This window comes from Chiloscyllium plagiosum, unplaced genomic scaffold, assembly GCF_037043375.1.
Source record: "Chiloscyllium plagiosum isolate Xiang-an unplaced genomic scaffold, Cpla_swu_hap1 HiC_scaffold_12, whole genome shotgun sequence".
NCBI classification, from domain to species: Eukaryota; Metazoa; Chordata; class Chondrichthyes; order Orectolobiformes; family Hemiscylliidae; genus Chiloscyllium; species Chiloscyllium plagiosum.
The window spans coordinates 44,239,961-44,254,379 of NW_028270150.1; the positions used below are offsets into that span (position 1 = coordinate 44,239,961).

Below are 14,419 nucleotides of genomic sequence, written 5' to 3' on the forward strand. Positions count from 1 at the left end.
AACGCACTTTTCGAAATTGCATTTTCTGAAACGGGGTGTTACTTTGTGTGCAATAGCAGATTTCAACAAGAATCTCACTTTTGATTGACAGAGAGAAAAAGCATGTCAAACCACAGCCAATAATTATAATGTCCACAAGCACAGCAGGTCACTCAGGATATCTAGAGAGACAAAGAGAACTGGAGTTGCACCAGAATGTTGAAAAGTAACAGAGCAATTTACATGGACCAAAGCCATGAAATTCACAAATACTGCAGCAGATAATATTTACAGGGTTAAGGATTAGAAAATAAAAGGTCTTTAATACAAAGTTAAGACTGTAGAGAAAGGTTTGCAAATAATTTTGAAAGGGGTGGCACTAGCAGTCACTGTCTTCTCAAGCACCTCAGTAACAGCTAATCAGTGTCATAAACAATTTAGTTACATTGTTAGATGGACTAAGTGAAGCCACAAATGTCCTTACAGAGGCTGAGATACTGCTAGAAACATGACACATCTTCACATACCCAGAATTACAGGTCCTAAGGTAAAATTAATGAGACCCTTACTGGGTCTAAAAGACCCCCACCATCCTTTGATGAGTACACCTGTCACATTTCCTATTTGAGTCAGTATAGCAGAAAAAGCTCGTACATTGCTTGCACCTAATAGTATGTTAACAAAGGTCAGAGGCTATGATGTTTGCTGATGATTTCACATTGTCCAGAGCCATTTGTGATTCCTCCGATACTGAAGCGCCCTTGTCCAAAAAGATTGCATTCCCTACAGTATGGAAAAAACAATGACTGCAGATGCTGGAAACCAGATTCTGGATTAGAGTGGTGCTGGAAAAGCACAGCAGTTCAGGCAGCATCCGAGGAACAGTAAAATCGACATTTCAGGCAAAAGCCCTTCATCAGGAATACCTGATGAAGGGCTTTTGCCCGAAACGTCGATTTTACTGCTCCTCGGATGCTGCCTGAACTGCTGTGCTTTTCCAGCACCACTCTAATCCAGAATCCCTACAGTATGGAAACAGGCCATTTGCCCCAACAAATCCATACCGATCTAGACAACATCAGATTTGGACTGATAAGTGGAAACTTACATTGAAATCACACAAGTGCCAGACAATTAATATTGAGAGAATCCACCATCACTGCTTGACATTCAATATCATTAGCATTACCGAATCCCCAATTATCAACATCTTGGGGGTTATCACTGACCGGAAAATCAACTGTACCAGCTGGCTGTCAGCTCAATGTTTTGGATAGCTGGTTTGCAATGAAGAATGATGCCAGCAGCGTGGGTTCAATTCTTCCACTGGCTGAGGTCACCACTGAGGGTCAGCCTTCTCAACCTCATCCCATATCCAAAGTGACCCTCCGGTTAAACACTCCAGCGTAATCCGTCTGTAATGAAAGAACAACCTCTGGCCCTCTGTGACTATGGCAACTTTCACTTTTCAGAGGAGTTCAATGAAAGAGGGTGTGTAAGGAGCAGTATTAGGCAAATGTGAAAATGAGATATCAACCTGTTGAAGGTACAGCACAGGACCACTTGCATACCAAACATAGGCAGCAAGTGACAGACAGAGGTAAATGATTCCACAACCAGTAGATAATCTGCAATCCAGTTACATCCAGACATGAATGGTGGTGGACAATGAAACAATTCACTGGAAGACAACATCCACAAATATGGGGGAGGCTGGGACATCAGTGCAAGAGATAATGTAACATGAGATTTGAACACGCACACAACCCAAAGATTCCAGTGATTCTTTGCTCCACTGAAATCAGGTCATTTCAAACAGGAAAGGAAATTAAGGATAAACCAGATACACTATATACATGGAAGGACTGTAGGTTGCATCAGGCTGTGGAATTCCTTTGTCTATGGCTCCCATCCCTCATCTATCACTACACCCAATACATTTTTATTTCTAGCAAAAGTCCATTTGTCTGGTCCAACTACCCTCCATCACTGTTGTTATCTGTTGCTGCAAGTCCCACAGGACTGCTCAACTCCTTTGATTGGCACCCCCTCAATGTCAACAATTAGACTGGTGGTCCCATAATAATAAAGCTGAAGCATTTGCATCTATCTTCAGCCAGAAGTGCCAAGTGGATAATCCACCTTGGGCTCCAATTGAGGTCTGCAACATTACAGATGCCAGTATTCAGCCAATTCAATTTATTCAATGTGATATCAAGAGACACCTGGAGGACAGGACTGCAACGGCTATGGGCCCTGTTAATACTCTAGCAATAGTACTAATGACTTGTGTTCCAGAATCTGCCATACCCCTAGCCTTACTGTTCCAGTTTTGCTACAACACTGGTGTCCACCCAGCAATGTGGAAAATTGCCCAGATATGTCCTGTAAACAAAAAAACAGAACAAATCCAACCTGGCCAATGACCCATTACCCATGGTAAGAAGAATTAAACAGCTGAATACTTTTTGAATGTAGAAAGAATGCAGAAAACTACAGAACTGAGAGATTAGAGAGTCCTTGCCCATGAATCATAAAAAGTTAGCATACAAATTCACCAGATAATAGGGAAGGCAAAAAGTAATTCACAGAGAATGAATACAAAACTAGTAAGTGCTTGCTAAAAATATACAAGGCTCTAGTCAAACTACAACTGCAAAGAGTCTTGGATCCATTACCTAAGGAGAGGTATACTGGCACTGGGGCAGTCCGGAGAAGGTTCACAAGGTTGAAACCAGGTGTGAAGACACTCTCTTGAGGTAATGAGAAGAGATTGAGTAGGTTGACCTGTACTCATTGAAATGTAGGAAAAACAGAGGCAACCTTATTGAAATATACAAGATTTTTAAGAGGACTTGACTGGTTAGATGTAGAAAAGTTATTTCTCCTTATGGGAAAGTCTGGGAGCAGAGGGCATAATCTCAGGAATAAGGGGTCACACGTTTAAGACAGAAAAGAAGAATTTCTTCTTTCAGTAAATAGTGAATCTTTATTGCAGAAGCTGGGTCATTAAGTATATTTAAGGTAAGCCTTGGCAGATTTGTAACTAGTTAAGGGTTATAGACAAAAGACAGGGAAATAGATGTGAGAATTATCAGCTCAGCCATAACTTCACTGAAGGGCAGCGCGAACTCGATGGACTGAATGGCCTGCTTCTGCTCCTACATCTTATTGTCTTAATTGATCTACTCTTAACGATCAGTAACTTGAGGATGAGATCATTGATTATGCAATCAAGCAGCACTTGTTTAACAAAACCTGTTCACTGACTTTTACTTTGGGTACCACCAGGACAACCTTGCCCCTGACCCCAGTACAGCCCTGGTTCAAACATAGACAGAATTGAGGTGAGAGTGACTGCCTGTGAAACCAAGGCACCACTTGATTGAATGTAGCATCACGGAGCCCTAGCAAAACCACACTCAATAGGAATCGGGGCAAACTCTAAGTTGGAGTCAAACCTGACAGAAACAAAGACGGTTGTAGTAGTTGGAGGTCAGTCATCTTAGCTCCATCTCATTTCTGCAGGCATTCCTCAGGTTAGTGTCCTAGACATGACCTTTTTTTTTCTGTTTCATCAATGAAATTCCTGCCATCAGAAGATCAGACACTTGGATATTCGCTGATGATCCCACAATGTCCAACACTATTTGTGACTCCTCAGATACAATGCAATCCATGCCCAAAATGCAGAATGACCTAGGGAACATTCAGGCTTGGGTTGACAAGTGGTAAGTAATATTTGCACTTAAATACTATTTAACCATTGCCCATTGACATTCAGTGGCATTGCTGAAAACTCCACAATCAACACTCTGAAGTTTGGCATGGAACAGAAACTGAACAAGACTAGCAATATAATACTCGGAATCCAAGAGCAGATCAGTTGCTCAGAAGTCTGTTACATTTGTAAGTAAGTCACCTCCTGACTCCACTAAGCTTACCCACTGTCTATAGGGCACAATTCAAATGTGTATTGGAACACTCCCTACTTGCTTGGATGAATGCAGTTCCAACAATGCTCAAGAAGCTTGACGCCATTGAGAACAAAGCAGTCTACTTGACTGGCAACCACATGCACAAAACTTTGCTCCCTCCACCACTGATGCTCAGTATCAGCAGTAAGTATCATCCAAAAGATGTATTGCAGAAATTCACCAAGGCTCCTTATATAACACTTTCCAAAACCAGGACCGTATCATCTGGAAGGACAAAGGTAGCAGGTGCATGGGAACACCATCATTTGAGAAATCTCTTCCGAGCCACTCACCATTCTGATTTGGAAACATATCACTGTTTGTTCACTGTTGTTGAGTCAAAATCCTGCAACTCCCTCCTTAATTGCATTGGCGGTGTACCAACACCAAATCGACTGCAGCAGTTCAAGAAGCAACTACCCTTTTCAAGCACAACGAGGAATGGGTAAATAATGCTGGTTTGGTCTAATGGATGAACAGAAGTCTTTCTGCATGCAGGCATGGACTGCTTTATTTATCTCAGAATTTGCAAATGACATTGAACTGTGCAATCATCAGTGAACAAATCCAATTCTGACCTTACGATGGAAGGAAGGTAATTGATGAACTGCTAAGGATTGTACAGCCTTCAACACCACCCTCAAGATTCACTGTAATGGTGTTCAGGTATTGAGATGATTAGCCTCCAATACTGACTGCTGTTTAAATACTGAAAGAACTGTGAATGCTGTAAATCAGAAACAAAAACAGGAATTGCGGGAAAAGCTTAGCAGGTCTGGCATCATCTGTGGAGAGAAATCAGAGTTAATGTTTCAAGTCCAGTGATTCTTCCTCAGAACTTCATTTATGCTAGGAATCCAATAGTGAATTCACAACTTAAGAGATGAACTCAGGGAAAGTAACATCAGTGAAGAAACATAACATCTGCAGAGTGCTTTCTCCAACTAATTCACTGACAATATTCCACTAAGGCACCTCACTTATGCACTTACCAACCCAGATACATCCACCTGGATTGATGGCAATGCTAAGGCAGATAAGATATTTCACAGGGTGGTTCACAGAGCACCAATGAACCAGGAGAATATGGAGGAAACATCTACTCTTGAAGGAACAAAATCTTAGGAAGTATTCTTTAAGAGATCTATAATTTAATAGTATGGATCATGTGCAGGTAAGTGCCTAATGAAAAGGCATGCATTATGGAAATGTTGGAGAAGTTGATAACCTTGCATCAGTTATTCAAGTCAAAGTCAAGGTTAGATAGATACATCTGGGGAAGATGAGAATTCAATTGAAAGACAAAAGCAAAATCAGTCCTTGTTAGAGAAAGTTAAAAATCACATAACACCAGGTTATAATCCAAAAGATTTATTTGTTTTCTCTTGTTACAGGAAACATCTTGTCAGTCTCAGGCCAAGATGGGTCAAAGTCCTGCATTAAGTTCAGAAAGTTTTAGTCAAGAAAGGAGGCATCCTGTTAGGAATAGGAACCAGTAAGATATTTGCTGAGATAATTGAATTATCAATAGTCACAAGTGAGGTGCTGGAAGACTGGAGGTTGGCTAATATGATACCACTATTTAAGAAAGATGGTAAGGACAAGCCAGGGAACTATAGGCCAGTGAGCCTGACATCGGTGGTGGGCTAGTTATTGGAGGGAATCCTGAGGGACAGGATTTACATGTATTTGGAAAGGAAAGGACTGATTAGGGATAGTCAACATGGCTTTATGCGTGGGAAATCATGTCTCACGAACTTGATTGAGTTTTTTGAAGTAATAACGAAATGGATTAATGAGGGAAGAGTGGAGATGCGATCTATATGGACTTCAAGGAAGCATTTGACAAGATTCCTCATAGTAGACTGGTTAGCAAGGTTAGATCTCATGGAATACAGGAAGAACTAGCTATTTGGATACAGAATTGGCTTGAAGGTAAAAGACAAAGTGGTTGTAGAGAGTTGTTTTTCAGACTGGAGGCCTGTGACCAGCGGTGTGTCACAACAATTGACGCTGGGTCCACTGCTATTCATCATTTTATATAAATGACTTGGATGTAAACATAGGAGGTATAGTTAGTAAGTTTGCAGTTGACACCAAAATTAGACGTGTAGTGCACAGTGAAGAAGGTTACCTCAGATTACAACACGATCTTGATCAAATGGGCCAATGGGCTGAGGAGTGCCAGATGGAGTTTAATTTAGATAAGTGTGAGGTGCTGCATTTTGGAAAGGCAATCAGGGCAGGACGTATACACTGAATAATAAGGTCCTGGGCAGTGTTGCTGAACAAAGACTGCAGGTTCATAGTTCCTTGAAAGTGGAGTTGCAGGTAGATAGGATAGTGAAGAAGGCACTTGGTATGCTTTCCTTTATGCTCAATTCCTCTGAGCATTGAGTATCAGAGTTGGGAGGTCATGTTGCAGCTGTACAGGACAGGGACCCTCAAAGATCAGCAACTTATAGCTGTTTATAAAATCATGAGGGGCATGGATAGGATAAATAGACAAAGTCTCTTCCCTGGGGTGGGGGACTCCAGACCTGGAGACGTAGCTTTAGGTTGAGAGGGGAAAGATATAAAAGGGACCTAAAAGGCACCTTTTTCATGCAGAGGGTGGTACGTGTATGGAATGAGCTGCCAGAGGAAGTGGTAGAGGCTGGTACAATTACAACATTTAAAAGGCATCTGGATGGGTATATGAGTAGGAAGGGTTTGGAGGGATATGGGCCGGCTGCTGGCAGAAGGGACTAGATTGGGTTGGGATATCTGGTCGGCATGGACGGGTTGGATCAAATGGTCTGTTTCCGTGCTAAACATCTCTATGACATTGGTTAGACCACTTTTGGAATATCGTGTGCAGTTCTGGTCTCCCTCCTATCGGAAGGATGTTGTGAAATGTGTAAGGGTTCAGAAAAGATTTAGGAGAAAGTGAGGACTGCAGATGCTGGAAATCAGAGCTGAAAATGTGTTGCTGGAAAAGCGCAGCAGGTCAGGCAGCATCCAAGGAGCAGGAGAATCGATGTTTTGGGCATGAGCCCTTCTTCAGGAATGAGGAAAGCGTGCCAAGCAGGCTAAGATAAATGGTAGGGAGGAGGGACTTGGGGGAGGGGTGTTGGAAATGCGATAGGTGGAAGGAGGTTAAGGTGAGGGTGATAGGCTGGAGTGGAGGTGGGGGCAGAGAGGTCAGGAAGAAGATTGCAGGTTAGGAAGGTGGTGCTGAGTTTGAGGGTTGGGACTGAGACAAGGTGGTGGGAGGGGAAATGAGGAAACTGGAGAAATCTGAGTTCATTCCTTGTGGTTGGAGGGTTCCTAGGCAAGATTTACAAACATATTGCCAGGGTTGGAGAATTTGAGACAAATGGATAGGCTGATTAGGCTGGCGCTGTTTTCCCTGGAGCATTGGAGACTGAGGGGTGACCTTGTAGAGGTTTATAAAATCATGAGGGGCATGGATAAGGTAAGTAGGCAAGATCTTTTCCCTTGTGGGGGTGGGGGTGGGGGGTGCAGTCCAGAACTAAAGGGCATAGGTTTAGGGGGAGAGGCCGGTGCATGTATGGAATGAGCTGCCAGAGGAAGTGGTGGAGGCATTAAACATTTAAAAGGCACCTGGATGGGTATATAAATAGAAAGGGTTTAGAGGGGTATGGGCCAAGTGCTGGCAAATGGGACTAGCTTCGGTTAGGATATCTGGCTGGCAAGGATGAGTTGGACAGAGGTTCTGTTTCCATGCTGCACATCTCTATGGTTCTATGACTCAGTGGTGGTTATATTTACAAATAAATGTAAAACAAGAGATATGTACAAGTTGAATGGAATTTTGAACAATTTGTGTCTTAATGAATAGATTTCACAATGCACCTACCTTTGACCATTTATGTACAAGTATACATCAGAATAAACTCATTGAATGCCTTTAAAATGTTGCAATTGTACCTGCCTCCACCACTTCCTCTGGCAGCTCATTGCACACACGCACCACCCTCTGCGTGAAAAAGTGGCCCCTTAGGTCTCTTTTATATCTTTTCCCTCTCATCCTAAAGCTATGTCCTCTAGTTCTGGACTCCCTGACCCCAAGGAAGAGACTTTGTCTATTTATCCTATCCATGCCCCTCATAATTTTGTAAACCTCTATAAGGTCACCCCTCAGCCTCTGACGCTCCAGGGAAAACAGCCCCAGCCTGTTCAGCCTCTCCCTATAGTTTAAATCCTCCAACCCTGGCAACATCCTTGTAGATCTTTTCTGAACCCTTTCAGGTTTCACAACATGTTTCTGATAGGAAGGAGACCAGAATTGCACGCAATATTCCAACAGTGGCCTAACCAGTGCCCTGTACAGCCGCAACATGACCTCTCAACTCCTGTACTCAATACTCTGACCAATATAGGAAAGCATACCAAACGCCTTCTTCACTATCCTATCTACCTGCGATTCCACTTTCAAGGTGCAATGAACCTGCATTAAGTGTATACGTCCTGCTAAGATTTGCTTTCCCAGAATGCAGCACCTCGTATTTATCTGAATTAAACTCCATCTGCCACTTCTCAGTCCATTGACCCATCTGATCAAGATCCTGCTGTAATCTGAGGTGACCTTCTTCGCTGTCCACTACACCTCCAATTTTGGTGTCATCTGCAAACATACTAACTATACCTCTTATGCTCACATCCAAATCATTTATATAAATGATGAAAAATAGAGGACCCAGCACCGAGCCTTGTAGCATTCCACTGGTCACAGGCCTCCAGTCTGAAAAACAACTCTCCACCACTACTCTCTGTCTTCTACCTTTGAGCCAGTTCTGTATCCAAATGGCTAATTCTCCCTGTATTCCGTGAAATCTAACCTTACTAATCAATCTCCCATGGGGAATCTTGTCGAATGTCTGACTGAAGTTCATATAGATCACATCTACCACTCTGCCCCCATCAATCCCCTTTGTTACTTTTTCAAAAAACTCAATCAAGCTTGTGAGACATGATTTCCCATGCACAAAGCCTTTCCAAATACATGTATATCCTGTCCCTCAGGATTCCCTCCAACAACCTGTCCACCACCGACGTCAGGCTCACTAGTCTATAGTTCCCTGGCGTTTCCTTACCACCCTTCTTAACCGGTGACACATTAGCCAACATCCAGTCTTCCGGCACCTCACTTGTGACTATCGATGATACAAATATCTCAGCAAGAAGTCCAGCAATCACTTCTCTAGCTTCCCACAGAGTTCTCAGGTACACCTGATCAAGTCCTGGGGATTTATCCACCTTTTGCATTTCAAAACATCCAGCACTTCCTCCTCTGTAATATGGACATTTTTCAAGACGTCACCATCTGTTTCCCTATATTCTATATCTTCCATGTCATCTTCCACAGTAAATACTGATGCAAAATACTCGTTTAGTATCTCCATTTTCTGCGGCTCCACACAAAGGCCGCCTTGCTGATCTTTGCGGGGCCCTATTCTCTCCCTAGTTACCTTTTTGTCCTTAATGTATTTGTAAAAACCCTTTGGATTCTCCTTAATTCTATTTGCCAAAGCTATCTCATTTCCCCTTTTTTGACCTCCTGATTTCCCTCTTAAGTATACTCCTTCTTCCTTTATACTCTAAGTATTCACTCAATCTATCCTGTCTATACCGTACATATACTTTCTTCTTTTTCTTAACCAAACCCTCAATTTCTTTGGTCATCCAGCATTCCCTATGCTTACCAGCCTTTCCTTTCACCCTAACAGGAATATACTGGATTCTCGTTATCTTCTTTCTGAGGGCTTCCCATTTTCCAGCCATCCCTTTACCTGCAAACATCTGCCCCCAATCAGCTTTTGAAAGTTCTTGCTTAATACTGTCAAAATTGGCCTTTCTCCAATTTCGAACTTCAACTTTTAGATCCTGTCTATCCTTTTCCATCACTATTTTAAATCTAATAGAATTATGGTCACTGGCTCCAAAGTGCTCCCCCATTGACACCTCAGTCACCTGCCCTGCCTTATTTCCCAAATATGTTACATTTCAAATATGTTACATTTCTGTCAACGAAAGACTACAGATGGGAGGTGGAATACCTGGTGCACTGAGAACAACCTAGCTCTCAATGCCAGCAAACTCAAGGAACTCATTACTGACTTTCGGTGGGATGTTACTCATGTCCCCCCACACATTAACAGCACAGAGGTGGAATGAGTGGAGAGTGTCAAACTCCTGGGAGTAGTCATCAACAACAAGCTTTCTTGGACTCTTCATGTGGACGCACTAGTTACAAAGGCCTAATAACATCTCTTCTTCCTCAGGCAGCTGAGAAAATTTGGCATGATGGCGAATACCCTTGCCAACTTTTATAGGTGCGCCATCGAGAGCATTCTGTCTGGATGTATCACTACCTGGTATGGCAACTGTACCATTCAAGATCGGAGACGGTTACAGAGTGGTGAACTTAGCCCAGACAATTGTAAAGGCCAACCTCCCATCTATAGAATCCATCTATCAGCCCGCTGTCAAGGAAAGGCCGCCAGCATTCTCAAAGATCCATCTGACCCTGGCAATGCTTTTCTACAACCTCTACCATCAGGGAGAAGGTACAGAAGCCTGAACACACGCACCAGCCTGTTTCACAACAGTTTCTACCTACTGTTGTTAGAATACTGAATGGACTCACAAACTCTTAGCATTCACCTGTCCTTGTGTTTTTGTTTTTGCCAATGTTTACCTATTATTTACTTATCTCTACTATTTAACTATGTGATCTGCCTGTATTGCTCACAAGACAAAGCTTTTCACGGTTCCTCGGTACACGTGACAATAAATTCAATTCCATTCAATTCTGATGAAAGAACATTGACCTGAAATATTAATTCTGCTTTTATCCATGGATACTGTGTGACACGCTGAGCATTTTTGTTTTTGTTTTTTCCTCCTTGAATTCCAAAAAGGGTGTCATCAGCATTGCTAGGTCCATCTAGAACTGAATGAAGTCAGACTACCAGAAAAGGACATCCATAACCTACCTATTGTACATTAAACCTCTGATTATATAATATGAATAAGGAGGTACTGAAGCATGTGGATGCATAACAGTGCATTTGCCAAAATTACAGGCAAGGTAGTAAAATACCCTATTTTAAAGAGATTAAAACAGATCAGGTTACAATAGCAAGCACATCTTTCTGATGGTGTCAACTTCTTGGATAATTCTGATGTCAAAACTCCAAATTAATCTGTAATGCAACTATCAACAGGTCAGGAATAAAAACAAAAAGTGCAAGAAAGATCCAGCAGATCTGGAAATGTCCAGAGAGAGAAAAACAGACTTAACTTTTCAAATCAAACTACTTTTCTTTTATGGCATCCATAAAATTGGCAGTTTTCTTAAGGTCAATCCAGAGCAGTGTCTGAGAGAACAAAATAATTTGCTTGGGCGGAGGAGCATAGAATATAGTCAGCAGTACACATTATTGTTATACATTTCAGAATATCTCGGAACATGATCAGAGCAGATAATGCTATCCGAGGAAATCTCAAAACTATAGATCAAACACTTCTCCAGAAAAAACAACAACAGAAGAAGATTCCATACAATAATGTATTTGATTTGATTGCTATTCAATGCATTTCTGTACATTTCAATCATAATTTGAAGAAAATAGCAGCAAGATCATACCTTCAACACATTTTAGTGAATAATTTATTTTTAAGATTGCATCATATTGCTAAAATGCAGTACTCACAAATCTATTAGCAGATGTGAATGCTTTCATGGACATTTTGGCATGATCCTTCTCGCTAGCTACCGAATACAAAGGATCTGTGGTGGACAGGAGTTATTGATTATTCAATAGCTCATCAGGATTTTATTTCAACCTAATAAGAAGTTTATATATAAAAAATTGCAACTTGAAAGACTACTTGTAGGAATCATCAACAAGAATCCCCCAGCTCTAACTCGTCAGCTTGTTCCTAAGAACTAATTCAAGTCTAATATCAATTTTCACAAACTCTCAATTTTGGTGATATTTTTATTGTGCTGTAATTCATTAAAAAAATGTAAATTACCTTTACATTTTGGAAATAAAGTATTTCTGAATACCATACGGCTAGTTTAAAAACAAATAAAAGCTGAAATGGGTAGAGACCTCGGATGGAAATTGGTGGCTGGAAATTCAAGCTGGGCCACTGCATTGCAGAACATAGCATGATGGGACTTTTGATTACCAGTTTGCTCCAGTAGTGATATTGCAAATATCATCCCTACACCACTTGCAGGTATCCTTGGAAGTTTGGGGTCAAGGGAAGAAATTTTCACCCTGCCATGTTCTTACACGTCAATGCCATTGAAAATTGTGTTTGGCCACAAAGAGGAGAAGAACAAAGGTCAAGGCTGTTGCCCCTTTTGGTGTTGAACAATATGTGTTTTACAAAACAGAACCCAAAAGATAAGCAACATACAAAAGCATAAATTGCTGGAGAAACTCAGAAGATCTGGCAGCATCTCCGAAGAGAAAACATAATTAATGGTTCAAGTCCAGCAACCCTTCTTCACAACTGATAGTAGCAGCTAGGAAAAGGTGATATTTATGCTAATGATGAGTGGGGCAGAAAAGGAATGAGCAGATAGGTGGACTTGCAGCCCAGAGAGAGACAGAGAAAAAAACAATGTTAGGCAGACAAAGAATAGTAAGCCAGGGAGGAAAAGAAGCTGGATAGATGATAATGGAAGTGAGTGGGTGAAAATGGGTTGGCTGAGCTGAAAGCAGCACATGTCATGACAAGACCTGGGGTGTGGGAGTGCGTAATACTCGTAGAAGCAGGTGTTAATGCTCTAAAATTATTAAACTCTACATTGAAGGCTGTGATGTTCCCATGCAGAAAATGAAGTATTGCTCTTCCAACTTGGACTGAGCCTCACTGGAACACTGCAGTAGGCCAGAGACAGAACTGTTGGTGTGGGAAATGTCACAGTGGTATGATAAAGTGTCAGGCAAGCTTGGGGTTATTATTACAGACAGAACGTATGCATAGGCTCTACAAGACAGTCATTCAGTAGGTGTTTTGTGTCCCCAGTGTTCAGGATACCACATCGTAAGCAGAAAATACAGTAGACCAGTGAAATGCAGGTAAATCACAGCTTTACCCAGAAGGTGTGTCAGGGGCCTTGGTTAATGAGGTGTGGTGAGATAAATGGGAAGATGCTGTGGAGGCTTCTTTTCTTCCCTGCTTTACTATTCTCAATTCAGTTGTCTGCCTAACCTTTTTTCTCCCTTGCGGATTTCCTTCTCCACCTGTTTGCTCACTCATCTCCTCCATAAGCACAAATATCACATTTTCCTAGTTACTATTATTTCTTAAGAAGGATCACTGGAGTCGACGCAACCCTGGTTCTCTCCACAGATGTTGTCAAACCTAATCAGTTTCTCCATCAACTTCTGTTTGTGTTTTTTTCCCCAGAATTCCAACAATCCATTACTTCGGGTGTCACACACTTGTGAGAATAGGAGGGAAGAGCAAGTAGATGTGACCCAGATGGGAATGTTTCAGATTCCTGGAGCGATGGGACCAACGTAAGATTTGCTCAAGACGAGATGGTTTGCATGTGAACCGAACTGTCATTGAAACTGCGCCGATCTGATATTGCCCGATTCCTGCGACTTTCCGAGATGAATTTGTACCCCCGAGTCCAAAGAAAGCAGCAGCAACAGGCTGAGGGCTGAACAACTTGCCATTCTCTCTGCCGACAAGATTCACACACGTAAGGAAGGGGCCATGATTTGGAGATACCGGTGTTGGACTGGGGTGTACAAAGTTAAAAATCACACAACACCAGGTTCCCATTAAACAGGTTTAATTGGAAGCACACTAGCTTTCGGTGCGAAGCTCCTTCATCAGGTGATTGGAAGGGGCAGCACTGAACGGTAAGAAAAAGGAGAATGAGAAATGCGAATAAACCAAAGGGGAGGATTTTTTTTCTTCACAAAAGAAATGAGAAATAAAGATAACTGGGAACGGTAGCAGTACAACAGCGGTGGAGACATGAAGTGAGCTACCTTACCATACAGGTAGTCATGGGGTCTCTCGCGTTTGAACCGTTGCTTCTCCCGCACGCTCTGGGCGATGGTGAAACTCATGCTGCTGCAAGCGGTAAGATGCCAATTCCCCTTCCTGATTGTTTCTTTTTTCACTGGAGCCCGTCAAGAGGCATTGATTGCGGTTTATCCGTTTAAATTCCCCTGTTATTTTTGCGCCAGAGAAATCCGTTTAGTCACAGCGACCTTGTTTGTAGCGTGCGGTAACCATAACAACAGCTGCAGCTAAGGAGGGGATCGGGATGATGGACCTGCTGCGAATTTAACATCCACAGACACCGCCACCTACCGACCAGCAACACACTTCAGGTCAGGTAGCATCTGAGGTGCAGGGATCCTGGTAAAGGGATCATGCCTGAATCATCGATTCTCCTGCTTCTCGGATGCTGC

At 42.2% G+C, this 14,419-nt stretch overlaps 1 protein-coding gene across 2 annotated transcripts in view; it reads right to left on the reverse strand.

Moving 5' to 3' along the window:
- cfap91 (cilia and flagella associated protein 91) overlaps positions 1-14,185 on the reverse strand; it is a 111,959-nt gene extending 97,774 nt beyond the window's left edge. Inside the window, exons 1-2 of one of the 2 annotated variants that reach the window (XM_043701005.2) lie at positions 13,996-14,185; positions 11,678-11,754 (exon numbers count right to left, since the gene is read on the reverse strand). In XM_043701005.2, coding sequence (XP_043556940.1) covers positions 11,678-11,754; positions 13,996-14,071 — 153 coding nt within the window. In that variant the 5' untranslated portion in view covers positions 14,072-14,185. The remainder of the gene's footprint in view (positions 1-11,677; positions 11,755-13,995) is intronic. The other variant, XM_087992732.1, reaches the window with a different exon arrangement.
- Between the last annotated feature and the right edge of the window lie 234 nt (positions 14,186-14,419).